Source organism: Oenanthe melanoleuca, chromosome 7, assembly GCF_029582105.1.
Source record: "Oenanthe melanoleuca isolate GR-GAL-2019-014 chromosome 7, OMel1.0, whole genome shotgun sequence".
Classification (NCBI taxonomy): Eukaryota; Metazoa; Chordata; class Aves; order Passeriformes; family Muscicapidae; genus Oenanthe; species Oenanthe melanoleuca.
In genome coordinates this window covers 35,781,838-35,802,964 of record NC_079341.1, presented here as the reverse complement: position 1 = coordinate 35,802,964, position 21,127 = coordinate 35,781,838, and the positions used below count along the sequence as shown (strand labels likewise).

Genomic DNA, 21,127 nt, shown 5'->3' with positions numbered 1-21,127 from the left:
AGCCTGGGGAAAGAGAGAGGCTCACCTCAAATCATTGCTGAGACCCCAAAAATTCTCTGAATATATAATAATCATTCATAATTATTAATGCCATTAATAGATAATTATAAGAATTATTATAATCATAAAAATGAAGCCATAACAACAGCAAGAAGGAAAATAAAATGTGTTTGGACTCCCTGAATGTTAATTTACACAAACAAAAGGTGGCCAAAGCCCAGCTCATCCCATGGTAAAGCCAGGCCTGGATCAAGGATCACTAAAGCCAGGCTCACAGTTAATTAACAGAAGCTTTTCCCTCTCCTGCTGAGTGGGAGCAAGAAGCAAAACCCCCAAAACACCCTAAATTCACCTGTTTTTCATAGAAAACTCATTTGGGGTAAGTGCTTTAATTCCCTGCTGATGCCAAACCCTGGAAATTGGAAATACAGGATATTTTTTGTATGCTCTGGGCTGGCACCTCCACCTCTGCTGCTCCACAGGGGTGACAGGACACACAGGAATGTGGCTCCAGGGGTGGCTGGAAAAATATTTTGGAAAAATAGCGCCCCACACATCCCAAAATCACCCCTTGTTTGGGAGCTGGGTTTGGACAATTCCAGGGAAGGCTGGAATTCCATGGATGGGTGAAAATTTCAGGGAAAACTGACAATTCCAAGGAAAGCTGACAATTCCAGGGATGACTTAAAAATTCCAGGGAAAACTGACAATTCCAGGGAAAACTGACAATTCCAGGGATGACTTAAAAATTCCAGGGAAAACTGACAATTCCAGGGAAAACTGACAATTGCAGAGCTGGCCCCAGGCTCAGAGCAGGTGGCTGCTCCAGATGGTCCCAACCCCAAAAACCTTTAGGGACCCAATTCCTGATTTTGTTCTTTCCCTGATATTTTTTTTTATCTGTAGAGATTATTAAAGAAATAAAAAGGTTCCAACTAAAAAAAAAAAAAAAAAAAAAAAAAAAAAAAAGGGAAGAACACCAGAGGTTTGGTACCAATCTTCAAGTTGTGAGAATTCCCTCAAAAACACAGGAAGGGCTCACAAAAAAATTCACCCCAGGGCAGCTGGGCAGGATTCAGCTCCTGAGGGATTTGCTCCTCAGCAGGAGTTACCAAGAGCACTGTAAATATTCCAGCATGGAATTCCAGCATGGCCTGGGGTGGAAAGGACATGAAGGACCATCCCATCCCAGCCCTGCCATGGCAGGGACACCTCCCACTGCACCAGGCTGCTCCTTCCAGGGACCCACAGCTTCTCTGGGAATTCCATCCCAGCCCCTCCTCACCCTCCCAGCCAGGAATTTCTTCCCAATATCCCAAAATATCAATATCCCAATACCCCAATATCCCAATACTCCAATATCCCAGTATCCCAATATCCCAAAATCTCAATATCCCAATACTCCAATATCCCAATTCCCAATATCCCAATACTCCAATATCCCAATACCCCAATATCCCAATACTTTAATATCCCAAAATCCCAATATCCCAGTATCCCAATATCCCAAAATCCCAATGTCCCAAAATCCCAATTCTCCAATATCCCAATACCCCAATATCCCAATACCTCAATATCCCAATATCCCAATCCCAATATCTCAGTATCCCAGTATCCCAATATCCCAATTCCCAATATCCAAATACCCCAATACCTCAATATCCCAACATCCCAATATCCCTCTATCCCAATACTCCAATATCCCAAAATCCCAATGTCCCAATATCCCAATAGCCCAATACTCCAATATCCCAGTATCCCAATATCCCAATATCCCAATACCCCAACGTCCCAAAATCCCAGCATCCCAAAATCCCAATACCCCAACATCCCAAAATTCCAATATCCCAGTATCCCAATATCCCAATACCCCAAAATCCCAATACCCCAATATCCCATCTCTCCCTGCTCAGCTTCTGTTGAAGCAGAGAATAAAACATCTCTGTAACAATGGCAAAGACAACTATATAATTTTTTCTTTTTTAAATACAATTATTAAATAACATCTCCAGCCTCCCAGGGACAGGAGTTTTCCAGGCACGTTCAGATCCAATATTTGCCAGGAAAATAAACCCCCAGAGGGAGTTTTGTGTGAGCTGGACAGGCAGGGAATGTGCAGAGGAAGGTGAATCCTCCCCAGATTCCTGATTTGCCTTAATTAAGCAACACCAGCACAGACATTCCCCTCAAACTCAGGACATTTTTGGAAAAACAGTGCCTCACACATTTAAATTTAAAAAGAATTTAGAAGGTGGCAGAGGGAGAGAGCAGAGCCCTGGCATCCCCAAAAAATGTCCCCAGGAATGAAATCCATCCCAAAGCAGCTGTGGGGGCACTAAAACCCCAAAATCCAGCCAGGAGCTCCTGGAGCACATGGCAGATGAGGAATAAACTGAATTAGAGGTGGAATTTTTGTTCCTGGGGTGGCCCAGCCAAGAGATGCCAGGCACAGGCACAGCTGAGGGGAATTATTGTGATTATTAATTGTGATTATTCCTTTCCCTGTGCTGAAAATCTGAATGGCAATTAAATTTACTTATTAATTTATTAAATGAATTTACTTCTCAATTTCCACCTCCCTGATTTACACCTTCCCCAGGCACAAAATGCAACGTTCAGGGTCCCTCCAGCAGCTCCACTTCTCCAAACAGGCCAAACCACACCAATAAATAAATAATAAATAATAAATAATAAATAATAAATAATAAATAATAAATAATAAATAATAAATAATAAATAATAAATAATAAATAATAAATACAGCTCCAACCATTCCTTCTTTTCCCCCAAATTTGGGGCACTTGTGACCCACCTCTCCCAAAAACTGCTTCCAAATCCAAAGCTGTGCTGCCAGCTCTGCTGCACAGCAATGCCAAAACCTCAGATTTATTATCATTTCTTGGGATTTATTATCATTTACTGGGATTTATTGCCATTTATTGGGATTTATTCCAGTGCAGTCAATAAACAGCTCTCAGTATGGAGCAGTTTGTCCTGATAAGACTAAATTTGGGGGTGATGTGGTGGAAGTTTAAGGAATTGAAAAACTAAAATTGATAATTGATTTCATGTGTTTGAGGCTGCATTAAAAAATATTTGCTGGGATTATTTTTGTAAGGACACCCATTCAATTGGGTTAATTATCCTCCTGTGTAAGTATTCCAAATAAAGCCATAATAAAGTAATTAAACAATCCAGCTCAACAACAAGCTGGATGTTAATAAAATAATAAATAAGTAATAATTAGATAATAATTATAAATGAAATAAATTATATATATAAATAATAAAATAAGTATATTTATATATTTCTATATATTATATATTAATATAGTTATATAGTTATATAGTTATATAGTTATATAGTTATATAGTTATATATAAATATATAAATATATAAATATATAATATATAATATAAAATATATAAACAAAATAGAAATGTATATAATATTAAATAAAAATCATTATATAATAATTCTAGATTAAATAAATAATATCTAATAATATATATAAATAAAAATAAAAATATGCAATATAAAAATATTACACGTAAAACGATCACATAGTAAAATATTACATATAAAATATATAAAATATAAATAAATTATATCTATAAGATTAAATAAAAAATAAATAATTATCAATTAAATAACTAATATATATAAGTAACATAAACCTATAAAAGTTAAACACATAGAAAATAAATATATAAAAATATCAATATTCCATATAAAATATCAATATTCCATATAATATAGATATTATTTACAAAATGATCCTTCTTTTTATCCCTAAGCAAACCTATGGAATACTGAATACAGACTGGCAGGGATAATATTGTCTGCAAGGGTAAAAAAAACCAAAAAAATTGGATTTATTTTGGCAGAGGAGGATTAAGTTATGGAAAAGAAGCTCTCCAGGAAAAGGAAAAGGAAAAGGAAAAGGAAAAGGAAAAGGAAAAGGAAAAGGAAAAGGAAAAGGAAAAGGAAAAGGAAAAGGAAAAGGAAAAGGAAAAGGAAAAGGAAAAGGAAAAGGAAACAACCACTGGGATGGAGAAAATGAAGAGATGAGAGGTGCCACAAAAAACCAGTAAACATGAATTATTCCAGCATCAGGGAGGATTTCACAAACTAAATCCAAACAAAAAAAATCAAAATATTTACAGCTCAAGAGTCTGAGCACTTGGAAAGGTGAAGAAACCAGAGGGAAGGCAGGGATGCACTGCCACACACCTGGCTCCAAATGGGGAAAAAAAGGAAAGAAAACTTTCCCAAACACCAAAGGAACAGAATGAAAATACAGTGAATAAAACCAATAAATCTGAGAAATTCAACATACAGGATGAGACAACAGAGAATCTGTTCAAACCCAAACCTTGAAACAACCTCCAGTTGTGCTGGCAGGGATGAACAACAAGGTAACAGAGAAAAGCTCCATTCCCTGGCTGGAATTCCCTTTTTCCTGGATTTCCCAGCTTTGGAAATGCCCCAGAAGGAGTTCAGGGAAAATCCCAGAAATTCCTGCATGACCCCTGAGCAGGCTGGGGGATAAATTCATTTCCCCAGGGATTTTGGGCACCACACCAATCCTCTGGGCTGCACTGAGGGCTCCATTTTCTACCAAAATTAAGGTGACAAAATCCAAAATTAAGGTTCAAAATCCAAAATTAAGGTGACAAAATCCAAAATTAAAACTCTCTGCTGAACCTTTCTGTGCTCAGCAGGAATTTTTTCACCCTGTTTTCACCCAGCAGGCAGCACCCACAAGGAGCTCTGCTCTTCCCCAGCTCCCAAATAACTCCCTGGATCATGGAAATCTGGTTTTATTCCCAGCTCCTTCCCCAGGACCAATCCCTTATCCTGCACCACCTCCCAAAAATCACATTACAGAACTCTCCCCTAAATACCAACATTTAAAATAAAGGCATCTCTATTTAATACCCACTCCAGGCACCCATCCCTCCAGCTCCAATATTCCCACATAAGAACAAAAATAACAATTTTTGTCTTAATAGTAGCAATAAATAATTTGCTTGGGGAGCTGGAAGTGACTCCTGAAATGAGACATTCCAGAGACAAAAATCTCTTTATTTGGCTGAGAAAGGTGGGGCAGCAGCAGCATTTCTGACCATCCCACAGGGATGTTCCCAATTTAAAATCCTGCACAATCAATCCCACTCCAGTACTGGACTTGAATCAGCTCCTGCTTTATTTTTCCCTGGATTTTCTACTCCAAATGATTCAATTCCAGGCTCCCCATTTTTGTTTGGGAATTGCTGATCCATTAGCTGTTAATGAGCATCAATTCTGCTGCTGCCTCCCTCCCTCCCCACTCATTTCCTAGAAGAAATGGGATCCATGAACAAAGCTCTGCTTTTCCCATTATTCCATTCATCTTATGCACAAATATTGGGATAATGGAGTTTATTCAATCTTATTTCAGGTTTTTTTTCTGGCTTCTTGGTTCAGGAGTTATCAGGAATTACTTGATGTTTAAATTTTGAGGATTTGAACACATCCTATTTTAGGGTGGAATGCTGTTTTAAGGAAAGGGAAATTCTCATATGAAGGTAAAAAATACCAATCTGTGGCATTTAATCAACCATTGCCAGCCAAACTCAAGGCACTGCCCTGATTACATTGAATTTTAAAAATTATTAAACAATCCCTGATGTACCCCACGCTGGGGTGGGACATCATTCCAGCCCTGCACACTGAGGAGTGTGCAGAAAAATCACTTATGGGGATTTTCAGACTGGTTTCACCTCAAAAAAAAAAAAAAAAAAATCCACACAACATAAAAACTCCAATCTGTTTTCCAGATGATTTAACCATGAAGTGAAAGTAAAAATCTGCCTAGGATTTAAATTGGGTATGACCAAGTGAAATAAATGGTTGCTCATGTAACATAAACCCTGCACAAAACTACCACAACCCAGGGAAAAAAGATGTTGCCTATTAAAATGAAAAAAAAAAAAAAAAAAAAAATAAGAAAGTTTTATATTTTCATATGAGTTGAGCACTGAGAGGGGAGGAAGGGAAGAATCCACTGTAAAGCTAAAAATCTGTTCAGAAAGGTTTGTAAGCACAACTATTGCTTTATTTAAATAAAATAAAGCTTTTTTTTTATTATTTTACAGGAGTTCTAGTGTTGTAGGAACTCCTTTAAAATACAAAAAGAAGTTTTTATTATGAAGGAATATTTAGTATAAAAGGAGTTTTTACAGAGGGACTGTTAACACTTGGATAGGTGACATTTTCCAGAGATCAAAGTGTGGAAAAACAATCCTAATAAATAATCCTAATAAATAATCCTAATAAATAATCCTAACATGATAAAAATGTGGTAGAAAAGATCACTTGGCTCATCACAGACAAGGGAGCTGTGGCAGTGATGGAGCAGGGAAAATCTGAATTCACATAAAACCTTCTGAAATCACATCATTCCCTGAAGAGGGATCCTGTTGGAACCCTGGGAACTGAGAATTTTAAACTTTCTGTGCTGACAAGCACTGACCCCCAAAAATCACTGCTTTTAACCTGAAACTGTAAAGAAAACTTCCAAAATTGAATAATAAAACTGGAATCACGAATATATAGTTTAAATAAAAGTGTGTCATATCACATAATAAAAAACTTCACATGTAAAATTTTAAAATATAATAATATATAAAAAAACAGAATAATCCCCAGCATTCCAGACTGGTTTGGATCAGTGGGACCTTAAATCCCATCCCATCCCATCCCATCCCATCCCATCCCATCCCATCCCATCCCATCCCATCCCTGCCATGCCCAGGGATATTTCCCACTATCCCAGGTTATTCCAGCCTGGCCTTGGACACTTCCAGGGATGCAGGGGCAGCCACAGCTGCTCTGGGAATTCCATCCCAGACAGGAATTCCATCCCAAAATCCCACCTAAAGCCACCCTTGCCATTGGCATCACTTCCCACAGCCCCTCCAGGATTTCCTCCAGGGCTGCCTGTGGGACATCCAACCCAATTTTTGGGGATTTTTTTCTTTTCCCCATTTTCCCATTCGATGGATTTCCACCCCACATTCTCCAGTCCCCTCCTCCTCCACCCCAAGCACACAAACACCACAGCTCAGCCTCCCACTAATGCAGAAAAATGTTAAACCCTGCTCCCTAATGAGGAGGATTTGCTGGTGGCATGTTGATATTTCTCCAGCCACATTCCCTCCCACGAAGCTCCAAGAGCAGCACAGAGCTGAGCTGAGCTGCACAGCTGGGCTGGGAATGTCCTGGAATGTGGCAGCAATGGGGCAGGGACAGCACCCCAACACCCCAACCCTGGCTGGGCAAACCCCCAGGGGAGGAGCAGCACTGACATCTCCAGGGATGGAGGCTGGCCAGAAAAAATCCATAAATCTGCTTTTTTCATCACTGTCTGAAGCCTTTATCACTAGTATTATCATTATTATTATTGTTATCATGGTGCACTGAGATGCTGCTGCTCTCAGCTCCTGGGAGGAAAGGCAAAGTTTTGACCCAAAATTTGCTGATCTGGGGGATGAGCAGAAAACAAAAAAAAAATCTCTGATTGAAAAGAGAGGGAAAAGCCAGAATTTGGGCACCTTGAGAAACAAAAGTGGGTCACTGCTGAGCAGCAGAGGGTGAGGTGGAGCTGCCAGGGGATGGGGCATCCCCAGCACAAGGTCAAGGATAAGAGCAGCCCCATCCCAGCCCTGAGCAGTGTTTTGGCTACACACAGTGAAGGCCTCTCTGGTTTCCCTGCTATCTCTGTGGGAAAATCCTGCAGGAAATCGTGGTCAAAAAGAGTAAAAACGTGGCTGTCCTGTGAGCCCCTGAGCTTCCCAGCAGGAATTCTCAACAAGGAATTCCCAAACCCACTGTTTGTGAGATGGAGTCAATCCAAATCTGCATTTTCCAGTGTTAAAGAGGAGGTGCTTTTCTCCTTCCACTTCTTTTGGTTGAAATATTTTTGTGTGAAATATTTTTCTGTGAAATATTTTTGTATTAAATATTTGGGCACAAATATTTGGGACATGGTACCCAAACAGGTTAAAATATTAACCAGGTATTATTTGTGATGTTTCAGTGCATCTGTACATTTATTTCTGTGCTGTCTGGGCTGTTTCAGTACCAGAACAAGGAGCACAAGCAATGCTCTGGTTCTTGCACCTCGAGTATCCCCAAGCACTTCCTCAGAGCACCTCAAACAATTCTAACAATTCCAACAATTCCCTGAATGCCTCACAAGTGCATCGGGGCTGTTTTCACTCCACTTGCTGCACAGAAGGGATAATTCACCTTTAACAAAGATCTGCCATCAGACAGAAAATAAACACCAGCAAAAACCAAACAAACAATAGCTCTGAGCTTTCCAAATAAAATTCCTTTTCCCTTTCAGTTGTGCAACCTTTTGTCCCCGAGCCAGCAGAGAATTTTCACTGCCACAGAAGAATTTCATGCTTAATCAATTTTTTGCCTGGCTGGTGTTTGTAGGTATCCCAGCTCCTCCTGTTCCCTGCAAACCCAGCTCAGGATACAAGGATGCAGGAGACAACTGGTTTTCCTGGCATTTAGGAATTTATCTGCGTCCCCTGGCTGCTGAAGGATCCTGAACAGCTCCTGGGAATTCTTGCACAGTTTATTTTGTGTTCTAAATGAAGCCCTTGGATGGGACAGGATCATTCACCTCAGAACAGGCTGCATTTCCAGGAACACTCACAGATTTATTTCTTGCTGCCACACCAGGGATGGGAGAGCTGGGAATGGTCCCAAGGAGCTGGAGAAGCCTCAGCAGGAGGAAAGGTCACCTGTCCCACAGCTGACCCCAAAACCTCCGTGTGGGCTGAGCTGAGAGCTCACTTCCCTCTAATCCACACCAAGGCTGAGACTCAGCTCCTTAAATTCCTCCATTTGATCTGGGTCAGCTGAATCACTGCTCCTGAGTGTGGGCAGCACAACAGCAAGGTAAATTCCCTGAGGAACCCAGGTATTGCAGCATGAAAGGAGTTAAAAAACAGAATTTAAAAAGCAGAAATTTAAAATTTAAAATAATTAAAACAGAATTTTAAGATTTTAAAGAATTTAAACACTGGGTTTTCCCCACAGTGCTTTGTGCACTTCATTCACCTGCCCAGGCACAGAATCATGGAATTCTGGAATGGTTTGGAAGGGACACTTCCACCTTCCCAGGCTGCTCCCAGCCCCTCTCCCTCCTCATAGCAGGAGAGGCTCCTGAAAAATTCATGGAGAAAAAACACCCATCAAGCACAGAAGTTCCTGTTTATTCAGCAAGAAGAGCACGGTGCATTTGTCACACTCAGATACTCATTTAGCTGATCAAGAGAACGGGAATTTGCAGCTCTGACTTTCAGACACAATTCCTGAGGAAGATCTGACAACTCCCAGACTATTTCAGGAAGCTGCAATATTTAAGCCACCAACTCACTCCAGCTACCTGTATCACACCAGGATTAAATTAATTACCAAACACTTCCTGGCTCAATGCATGGAGCTGCAATAATTATCCTGACATCAAAAGGATTCTGCAGAGAGTTGTGGCCACAGAGCAACACATGGCACTAGTGCCATGAAAAATCACTCCTGAGCCAGAGGTTTTTGTAGGGATGGCACAGCCAACCCTACAGCTCTCCAAAGTGTGGCTACACTGCTCAATCTGCTTCCCATCAAAACTCCTCCTGCCATAATTCATCCCAGTGCCACCCAACCTGCTGCCATGGAGGGGGAATAATAAATGGAATTAATTATTATTGACATTTCCAGTGTTGGGCTTCTCCTGGCTGAGAGGAGAGACAAGCTGAGTGCTCACCCAACATCCCTGGGAGAGAGCACAGGCACACAGAGGCTCCCCCACACACACTCAACATCAAAGCTCCTGCTTGAGCAGGCTTGAAGTTAAATATTTGTGATAGTTAATTTATTTGATCATCTGCACTTGCAAGGCTCAGAGCTGGGCACAGAGGCCTTTGAAGCACTCCCAAACACAGTAAATTATTGGGAACCTTTGTCAGGAAAGTGCTGTATAAACTCAGCCAAGCCATTTCCATCCCTTCCCAGGCCTGTGGATAACGGTGCCACCCAAAATTCCAAATTTTAAACATCCCAGGTGGGACTGGGATATTTCTCTGTCCTCTGGAAAGCAGGACAAGGGGAATCACAGGGGGCCATGCCAGCATGTTGGATGGATGAACAACCAGGATTTCTGGACTGAACAATTTGCTTCTTCATTGTAATTACTGGCTTCTGAAAGACTTCAGCAACTTTGCCAATTTGTACAACCCTCTATTCTCTGCTCTTGGCCTCCACTGTGCAGTCATTTTGCAGACAAACAAGGAACAGATGTACAATCTAGAGCTGCCCCAAGTCCTTTTATAGTAAAGCATTTCTGGCCAAACAATATATATTAAAAAGAAAAAGAGAGTAAAAAAGAAGAATTTCTGTATTTTTTAAGGTGTCTCTCACAACTCCCAAACACACACACTGAAAAATCTGAAATTTCTTTGTATGATTCTGGAAGGCTCAAGAATATCCTGTCCTTGCCAACAGCCACATGGGGAGTGTGGCTGGAGCTGCCACAAACTTTGGGGACACCAAGGGCACTCTGGGGGCTCCTGCTGCCATCACCAACCCCCTGTGCCCCAGGAGCACCAGGACACAGCCTCTGAAAGGGCACAGTGACAGAATTCCAGAGTGGCTTTGGTTGGGAGGTTGGATAATAATGAAGGAATATCCAGTGCTATGGGCAGGGACACCTTGGATTGTCCCAGGCTGCTCCAAGCCCTGTCCAAGCTGTTCTGGAAAACTTCCAGGGATCCAGGGGCAGCTCAGCTTCTCTGGGAATTCCATCCCAGCCAGGAATTCTTCCCAAAGTCCATCCTGTGGGAAGCCATTCCTGGTGTCCTGCCTGCAGTTAACACCGCTCACACAAGGTGAGGAGGGAAATCCCAACTTCTGGGAGATTCCCTGTGGATCCTCCTGCCATGGGATCCCTCCCTGGGGCCCAGCCCAGCTCTGGGAGTGCTGTCCCATGGCCAGGACAGGTCCCATGGCCAGCACAGCTCCCAGGGTGGCCAGGACAGGTCCCAGGGTGGCCATGCTGAGTGTCCCCAGGTTGGGGAGCACTGGGAGCAGCCCCAGCTCCTGCTCCAGGACACCCAGGCAGGGCTGTTGCCAGCCCTGGAGGTCCAGCCCAGCCCAGCCCCCATGAGAGGAGCATTCAGTGCAGCACAATGCCCCTATTCTGCAGCTTTATGAATATCCTCCCCAAATGTATGTTTAGGGCTGTGCAGGCCCCGCAGACAAACACTTGTTTTGTTAAAGAGATCCCAGGCTAAACCGAGCACCAGCACACGCTCAAGTTGTGCAATCTGTTACTCAGAGCACAGCATCTCCAACTTTTACACATCAGCCAAGTCCTCCTGCAGTGAAACGCTCGTGGAAGGCGTGGTTTCAGCAAGAGGCAAAGCCTGGGACAGTTCTTGTTTTCCAGTATGTCCCTGCAGAATTCTGGGCATTTGGGTTATTGGAATTACAGAGATCAGGGTCAGAGCTGTGAGAACAGGGGCACACATCACAGAATCAGGGATATCCCTAGAGAATTCTGGGCATTTGGGTTATTGGAATTACAGAGATCAGGGTCCGAGCTGTGAGTGAGAACAGGGGCACACATCACAGAATCAGGGATATCCCTAGAGAATTCTGGGCATTTGGGTTATTGGAATTACAGAGATCAGGATCAGAGCTGTGAGTGAAAACAGGGGCACACATCACAGACCTCCCACCACCCCCAGATCACAGAATCAGGGATATCAGAGCTGGAAAGGACTCACAGAATCATGGATCCCACCCAGGGCATCCCTGGGAGTGGAGTCCAGCACTCCTGGAGCTCTCAGTGCCCAGCACCCTGTGGGGGAAGAGCCTTTCCCTGAAATCCAGCCTGAACTGGAGCAGAACTGGGAACACGTTGGGCAAGGTCACAACCCCTGGGTATGAGCACATGATGGAAACCTGCTCAACCCTCCAGGACTGAAACCAGGGTGTGATAAATGGGAAATTCCCACTTTTTAACAGCTCCAAGTGCTGTTACCTGACCAGCCTGAGCCCTTTGGCCCCAGGGATGCTGAGATTTTCTCTAACCCAATATAAATCAAATGGAGCAAGCTGGTGTCACTTATTTCCCATACCCAATTCCCAATGGACTCTCCCAAACAAAGAAAACAACAATCCAGCTGAGTTTGGCTGAATTTGGCTGCACACTGCTCACCACAGCCAGCACTGCCTGCGAGCACACTGCAAACTGCTGTGCTGCTTTTTAACTCCAATCTTCTGCTGACCAAAGAAAAAAATCCCTTTTACACCCCTCAGCAGAGCAAAAAAACCCTCCAGAGCCACAGCTCCAGCCTCCTGCTGTCCCCACACCTTCCCAGGACACGGAAAGGGAGCAGGAAAACCAAGCCCTGCTCGTGTCTGGCTTCCTGCACAGAGGAAGTGTTTTGATCCTGATCACAAAATGCTTAATTCAAACCCAAGAGGCAGCCCAGATGCTTCAAAATAAACTGGAGTGCTGCTGCATTAGCATGTTGTGCATAATTCATGTGCTGGTGCTGGGGAGGTCACGGTGCCAGAGCTCCAACACAGATTCCTGCAGGCACAGGCAGTGCCAGCCTGCCCTGCCAGAGAGCCCCAGAAATCTGGGATATTCCCAGAAACTCTGCCCTGCATCCCTGAGAGCCCCAGGACAGGGCTTGGAGCAGCCTGGGATAGGGGGAGGTGGATGGGATGGGAACTGGGAATTGGGATGGGGAACTGGGATGGGGAACTGGGAATTAGCATGGGAATTGGCATGGAAACTGGCCTGGGATTTCAAGTCCCTTCCAAGCCAGGCCACTCTGGAATTCTGTCTCTCTGGCCTCCTGCCTTTTCTGAGGCTGTGCCCTCCTGGTCCAGGGGCTGGTGATGGCAGCAGGAGCTGCCCTTGGTGTTCCCAAAGCCAGGTGGGATATTGGGAAGGAATTCCTGGCTGGGAGGGAGGTCAGGCCCTGGCACAGATTCTCAGAGAAGCTGTGGCTGCCCCTGGATCTCTGGAAGTGTCCCAGGACAGGCTGGGCAGGGCTTGGGGCAGCATGGGACAGTTTTGGTGTAAAAGTGGCAAAAGTAGCACAAAACTCTCCTGCTGGGCATCACCAACTCCAACAAGTGGTACAGCAGAACCTGCAGCAGAAGCCAGGGGATCTGACATTCCCTGTGCCCTAAATCCCCAGTGGGACTCAGACCTGCCCAGGGACCCTTGGCAGCCACCTCCCACTGCCACAAACCCCTGGGCCAGCAGAGGAAAGCAAAACCAAAACTGCACAACATCCCCACTGCCAGGGATTCTGCCCCTCCAAGGGAGCTCTGGGCTGTATCCATCCCCTTCCCAGCAACAGCCTGGAGAAGGAACAGAAAGCTCCAAACCCAAAGTGTGTTGGGGGAAAGGCTCAAGGTTTGCCTCCCAGTAACCTCCCAGTGAGCAAACTAAAATCTGGAAGTGAATGTCAAAGGTTGCTTTCACTTTAGGATGGATCTCGAGGAGAAATGAGGAGGAAAACAAAAACCAGCTGCTCCTGCAGGGTCATTCACCCCCCCAGGGACAAGGGGACAGATTTAAACCACTTCTGTCAGACTGGGAAGAAAAAATCACTTTTTCAGCAGGTGCTGGACTCAAGGTGAGAGCAGGAGATTGCCTGGACCCTGTTAAACCAAGGCTGGTGCTGATCCCACGTGGAACACCAGCCCCATCCCTTCTGCAGCTGCAAGGAGCACCCAAAATTCCAGCAGGGAAAAACACTCCCCTTCCCCAAAACAGCCACAAAAACACAGTAAAAACTGAAAATAAATACACAATATAATAATAACAACAACAATAATAAAAAATACATAATATAATTATTATTATTGTGCTGGTAAGTCCCATGGATGTTTTATTCCAAAAAGGGTTTTGGAGTCTTTAAGAAGTTGCCTGGATGATTCACAATCTTTGTCCAACAATCCAAAAATACAGTAAAAACACCAATGTACTTCTGAAAACACAATTGGAAATCTAACATTCTGGTCTGGGTTTGTTATCTGCTGAGTGTTGCTGTTCAGGGAGAGAAGTTTCTGTGCACTTTAAAACCCTCTGATGCAGCAGGAAAAGCTAAAGTGATTTGAAAATGAAAGACTGAGGGCAGCCACCCGTGGCTTTGAGCCATTCAATCACCAATCAAAAACTACTCAGGAGCTACTGATTTATTTAAGATTGCCTTGTAAACTCTGAATTTCACCTTGCACCTCTCCAATTCTTTCTTTAGCATCACCCATGACATGGAGTAGTGCACAAAACAACATTTACACCTCAGGGCCAGCTCCTGCATGACCTTGCTCGTGGAGACAAAATAAAAACAATAAAAAAATAAAAACCCCTTTATCTTGCACACAGGGTTAAGGAAGTTGATGGAGATGTTTGATAAAGTTGAGAGGAAAGTTTGATAAAGTTCAGTGCTCAGGAAAGAGGATGGGGCAGGTTAAAGGTAAAGGCAGAGGTTTTGCTTGACCTGTGTTTTTTTTCACCCCAAACAAAATTTAATGTGTAATTAAGAGGGTTCATCCCTCCACCATCATCCAAATTAGTGGGATTATTTGGCATGGAAAATTGGTACACCAAAAAATATATAAATTTACACTTGAAGTCTTCCAGGTTTCCAGGAGCTGAAATTAATTTTAGCAGGGTTAGCAGCAGCTAAATACCCACCACAGTACCCTCATGTTCCAGACACTCAGAGGAAAAAAACAGTTTTACAGAAATGTTCTCCTGTGATGTCTGGGTGGAAAAACTTACAGATGCCATCCCCTGACAAAGCAGCTGGGCAGAGTGTCAGCACCCAGCACTGCTGTGCACTTCACCCCTCTGAAATACACACATTTATTTATTTATTTAACAGTGGGATTTATTAGGCTTTTTTCAAGCAAAACAGTCCCTGCCCCCATCACTTCAACAGACCTTGAGGAAAAACCTCAGTGGTGGAGCTGAGGCCTGAACAAGGAAACCCCACAGGTCCTTTTGAGACCTGGATTCTGGAAATCAGATTCAGAAATCTCATTTTGCTGAAGATTCCCAAACCCACTTTAGTGCCTCTCACCTCCCAACACCACTCCCACCTGTACCAGGTATTTCAGGATCTCCACTCAAATCCATCCCAAGGGAATTCTATTCCATTTAGGGATCACAACACAAATCCCACAAAAGCTCATCCTGTCCCACAGATATCTCCTGTCGTGCTCCATAATGATTTGCAGACCCTAAACCATACATATATCTATTTTATAAAACAATGCCTAATATATCTGATAGACAATGAGGAAGGACAACAGCTGGGAAATATTAAGAGTTTTCACACTGAGCTTCCAAAATTCTTCAGCAGGAGACACCCAAACTCTGCCTTCCCTGGGATGGAAAACGATGCTGGGACAAAACCCAGAGGGGAGAAGGGAACTGCAGCAGAGGGGAGAAGGGATTCCAGCAGAGGGGAGAAGGGAACTCCAGCAGAGGGGAGAAGGGAACTCCAGCAGAACTCCAGCAGAGGGGAGAAGGGATTCCAGCAGAAGGGAGAAGGGAACTCCAGCAGAGGGGAGAAGGGAACTCCAGCAGAGGGGAGAAGGGAACTCCAGCAGAGGGGAGAAGGGAACTCCAGCAGAACTCCAGCAGAGGGGAGAAGGGAACTGCAGCAGAGGGGAGAAGGGAACTCCAGCAGAGGGGAGAAGGGAACTCCAGCAGAGGGGAGAAGGGAACTCCAGCAGAGGGGAGAAGGGATTCCAGCAGAGGGGAGAAGGGATTCCAGCAGAGGGGAGAAGGGAACTGCAGCAGAGGGGAGAAGGGAACTCCAGCAGAGGGGAGAAGGGATTCCAGCAGAGGGGAGAAGGGAACTGCAGCAGAGGGGAGAAGGGAACTCCAGCAGAGGGGAGAAGGGAACTGCAGCAGAGGGGAGAAGGGAACTCCAGCAGAGGGGAGAAGGGAACTGCAGCAGAGGGGAGAAGGGAACTCCAGCAGAGGGGAGAAGGGAACTCCAGCAGAGGGGAGAAGGGAACTGCAGCAGAGGGGAGAAGGGATTCCAGCAGAGGGGAGAAGGGAACTGCAGCAGAGGGGAGAAGGGAACTCCAGCAGAGGGGAGAAGGGAACTGCAGCAGAGGGGAGAAGGGAACTCCAGCAGAGGGGAGAAGGGAACTGCAGCAGAGGGGAGAAGGGAACTCCAGCAGAGGGGAGAAGGGAACTGCAGCAGAGGGGAGAAGGGAACTCCAGCAGAGGGGAGAAGGGAACTCCAGCAGAGGGGAGAAGGGAACTGCAGCAGAGGGGAGAAGGGATTCCAGCAGAGGGGAGAAGGGAACTGCAGCAGAGGGGAGAAGGGAACTCCAGCAGAGGGGAGAAGGGAACTCCAGCAGAGGGGAGAAGGGATTCCAGCAGAGGGGAGAAGGGATTCCAGCAGAGGGGAGAAGGGAACTCCAGCAGAGGGGAGAAGGGAACTCCAGCAGAGGGGAGAAGGGAACTCCAGCAGAGGGGAGAAGGGAACTCCAGCAGAGGGGAGAAGGGAACTCCAGCAGAGGGGAGAAGGGAACTCCAGCAGAGGGGAGAAGGGAACTCCAGCAGAGGGGAGAAGGGAACTCCAGCAGAGGGGAGAAGGGAACTCCAGCAGAGGGGAGAAGGGAACTCCAGCAGAGGGGAGAAGGGAACTGCAGCAGAGGGGAGAAGGGAACTCCAGCAGAACTCCAGCAGAGGGGAGAAGGGATTCCAGCAGAGGGGAGAAGGGAACTCCAGGAGGAAGATGTTCCTGGGGCACAGCAGGAACAGGTAGGTGCAGGAGCAGCTCCCTCAGCCCCCACCCCACAGCAGCAGGCACAGAGGAGCCCTTTGTGGAGCCCAGCCCCACTGCAGGGGTAAGAGGATATTTCCTGTCAGCCTCAGCACAGATTTGTAATCCAGCAGTCAAATGATGTCAATCACAGCTCATTAGGCAGCGATTTCCCCTGCCAAGCCTGGCCTGGCTGCTTCCTGCAAATCACGTGGAGCTGCAAACGTGGTTCAGGGAGACCACCCTGCTGCAGGAGCTGGCAATCTGGGATTCACTCCCAGGGCTCCCAGCCCCCTGCCACCCTGGCCATGGATGCTTCTGGCACTTCTGCTGTGCTGAGATGGGCTTTCTTCACTGAGCAGACATGGGGTGGCCACCAGAATCCAGGATTTGTGCCCAGGGTGAAGGCAGGGAAAGATCCAGCACAGCTGAGGAGAGAGCACTGGGGAAGGGACAAGGCTGGGATGTTCCCAAGGGGATGTGCCAGAGTCAGAGCCAGAGCTGAGAGCAGCACAGCCAAACTGGGAACTTGGTGGCAAAACTGGGAAGGGACAAGGCTGGGATGTTCCCAAGGGGATGTGCCAGAGCCAGAGCTGAGAGCAGCACAGCCAAATCAGGAACTCAGTGGCAAAACCACACCATGACTTCCCTGGACTTCATATTCTTGTGCAATCCTGAGAGAAAGGGAATTACTTCACAGAAAAAGGGAGTTATTTCACAGGAAAAGGGATTTCACATCAGTTGGAGAGGATGGAGGAAACAACACTCAGCTTACAGACTGAAACCCGGGTCTCTCTTGGCTTGCCCTCCACATTTTCCTCCTTGAAGTGCATCCCACCAATTGCATCTTCCTGGAACACACAGACAGAGCCAATCCTCACCAGCACAGACTCAACCCAAGAACCACAGCAGTGCCAAAAGCAGCACCAGGGGGCACAGGGAACACCCTGATGTGACTGCCCAAGAGCAGTGACACAGCCAGTGGCATCACTGTCCCTCCTGCTGGCTCAGGACATCCTCGGGAATGCTGATGGCACAAGGAGCACTGATTTGAGATCTTCACCCAAAAAAACACGACCTGGAGCAGTGCCCATCATCTCCTGCAATTCATGCACCTCAAGGAGGATCAGGAGGCAGGGAGGTGACAGTGACAGTGCTCCAGGTGACCAGGTGGGAGTTCCAGCTGGACAAACCACAGCACCAGAGCCCTTTCTCAACACAAAATGCTCTGACAACCCAGCAAACACAAGCTGGCACACATCCATCACCTCCAGACACAACATCCCCTCGCTGAAGGGACTCCAGAGACCCTGGAGCAACATGTCTGGAGTGGAAAAAAAAATAAAGCAGCTCACGGCACTCATGGTGAAATCACAGCCAACCTGTGCTCCCCTCGTGGTTTGGAGGTCCCTGAGCTGCACAAGAGAGAGAATAAAAATTTCCAAACACACAGGAGGGACCTTTCCCACACAGAAATGGGCACAACCCTCCCAGCATGAGGACTCGAGACCTGCACACAGCAACTCGATGTGTGCATCAACATCCAAATCAGCCCTGGGAATTTCATTAGAGAGATGAAAATTGGTATTGTCAGCACAGCCCTGCAGGACCTCACCAGGGCTCAGTGTGCCAGCAGTGCCTGTGCCAGGCTAATTTCTTAAGACAGCACAGAAGGAAGGTGAGATTTAGTCTTATAACCTTCAGCATCTCCTTCTTCATACTCCCATCTTCTCCTGACTAACCCTCTCTCCCCACAGAAAATATTCCTCATGGTCTTTCCCCTTAATCATTCCTTTCTCATTAGTCCCTGCACTTCTCCTTCCTACCCCACTCTGGGCTTTGACCAGTGGCACAGTCATCTCTGCCTCAGAGCCACAGAGAAAACAGAGTAATAACAGCCAGGCTGTTTATTCTTCCATCAACTGCTCAGATATTTCCTGGAAGCTGCAGCAGCACCAGCCATCCCTGGCTGGCTGCAGGAACAGCAGGAAGGTGATTTTTTGGTGGTGTTTGAATCTCTTCTTGCAGCTTCTCCCAGTGGGGGAAGAAATCAGAGGGGGAAAATCATCCCACAGCGTGTTTGTACAGACTGTCCACCTGCATCCCTCCAGCAAAGCTGCAGCACTCATCCTCCCAGCCGTAATGAAGTCCAATTGAGAGCCAGAAGGTGCCAAGCACCTCGGGAAATGACAGCCTGGGTGCTGTTATCTCCCGTGTTGACTTTACACATTTCTAACGCTGCCTTTGACTGATCCCGTCCATCAGCCCTAACCCAAAGCCACCGCGGAGCCAGGAGCCCTTGTGGCGCTCGCAGACGAACGCAGGCTCGGTTCTGAGCCATGTGGGAGCATCTCCCATCCCCAGCACGACCCCCGACAAGAGCAACGCGGCACCCGGCTTTTCTCCACCGCCCCTAATAATCGCAACATCTCACTCGCCATTTGGCTCGTCAGTGGGGGTTCCTGCCTGAATAGGCTTATTCTTTTCTTAGACACGATAATCTAATTGGGTCTAACCAGAAATAATCCCCGACACACAGCAGTTGTGAATCCTCGCCCGGCGCTCCAGGGAGGGGGGGGGCGGCTCGGGAATCACCGGCCGTGCCGGGCTCGCCGTGGCACTGCAGCACATGGAGCACTGCCCTGCTCCCCCAGCTCCCCTAACACACGCTAACGTGGCTGCAAGGGAAAAAATAAAAGCACGGCGGAGAGGAGATGGGCAGCGACAGCCCCAAAGGTTTGCGGGGAGAGCTCAGCGCTTCCCGGAATGAAAACACCGCCATGGACGGACCGGGGGGACAAGGACCGGGGTGTCCCCTGGGTACGGGGACAGGGCTGGGGTGTCCCGGGGAAAAAGAGCGGCGGAGATAAAACCCCAAGTGTGGCGGGGGTGCACGGCGGCGGGGTGGCACTGGCTGAGCCGGAGTGTCCCCGAAACAGCCGCGGTGTCCCCGGAGGAGCAGCGATGAACCCGGAGGAGCAGCGGTGTCCCCAAAACCGCTGCGGTGTCCCCACAGCCGCGGTGCTCCCGACAGAGGAGCGGTGTCCCCGAAATAGACGCGGTGTCCCAGAAATAGACGCGGTGTCCCCAGAACAGCCGCGGTGTCCCCGAAATAGACGCGGTGTCCCCGAAATAGACGCGGTGTCCCCAGCAGAGGAGCGGTGTCCCCAGCAGAGGAGCGGTGTCCCCGAAACAGACGCGGTGTCCCCAGAACAGCCGCGGTGTCCCCGAAACAGCCGCGGTGTCCCCAGAACAGCTGGGTGTCCCCAGAACAGCCGGGTGTCCCCACGGCCGCGGTGCCCCGGCACTGCCGCCCGCCGCGGGCTGCGCTCCGCAGCCCCAGGACGCGCCCGGGCCGGGGCTCGGCGGCTCTGGGGAGGGCTGCGGAGACAAAGAACCCCGGCCCGTCCCGCTGCCGGCACCGCCCCGCCGAGCCCACCTGTGCCCGGCCGCGGCTCCTTCCCGAGCCAACTTTGCTGCGCTCCGCTCCCCCCTTTCCCTTCCCTTCCCCTCCCCTACGCGCCGCCCTCAGACAATGGGGCCGCCGCTCACCAGCACCACGGCGAAGCGCTCCTCCAGCTCCCCGGGCTCGGGCATGGGCAGCTTCAGGGGGACGCTGTGCGCCCTCAGCTCCGTCTGCTGCGCGTCCACGCTGCCCGCGTTGCCCATGGCGGCCTGAGCTCCGCGCTTCTCCCCGAGCTCCGCGCCGCTCCGCCTGAGGGCCGGGCGGGCTCCGCGCCGCCCCGCGCTGCCCGGGCCGCCCGGGCTCCGCGCCCCGCGCTCGCCCCTCAGCGCCGCGGCCGCTCCGCCGCGCCGCCGCCCGTCATGGCTCGCCGCCCTCGCCCTCCTCCTCCTCCTCCTCCTCCTCCTCCTCCCCGCGGGGCGGGCTCGCTCCGGCTCCGGCTGCGGCTCCGGCTCCAGCCCCGGCTGCGGCTCCCCCGCATTGCCGCCCGCACAAAGCCCCGCTCCGCCCCCGGCCCGCGGCGCCATGGGACTCGTAGTCCCGCTGCTGGCCGAGGGGAGGGAATGCCTGGAAAAGGGTGGGGAAGAGAGGGGAAATACGGGGAAGGGGTGAGGGAGACCCCGCCGCCTCCATTTTGCCTCCGGTGCCGGCCGGGAGTGAGGGGGCGCCGGGGACGGTTTGCACTGAGGGCAAGGGGAGATGGAGATTGGGGAGAATTCCTTCCCTAGCACAGGGGATGGTTTGCACTGAGGGCAAGGGGAGATGGAGATTGGGGAGAATTCCTTCCCTG

At 47.9% G+C, this 21,127-nt stretch overlaps 1 protein-coding gene across 5 annotated transcripts in view; it reads right to left on the bottom strand.

The window, feature by feature from the left end:
• FMNL2 (formin like 2) overlaps positions 1 to 20,702 on the bottom strand; it is a 113,493-nt gene extending 92,791 nt beyond the window's left edge. For all 5 annotated transcript variants that reach the window (XM_056495937.1, XM_056495938.1, XM_056495936.1 and 2 more), the window contains exon 1: positions 20,427 to 20,702. In XM_056495937.1, the coding sequence (XP_056351912.1) occupies positions 20,427 to 20,543 (117 nt within the window). In that variant the 5' untranslated portion in view covers positions 20,544 to 20,702. The remainder of the gene's footprint in view (positions 1 to 20,426) is intronic.
• Between the last annotated feature and the right edge of the window lie 425 nt (positions 20,703 to 21,127).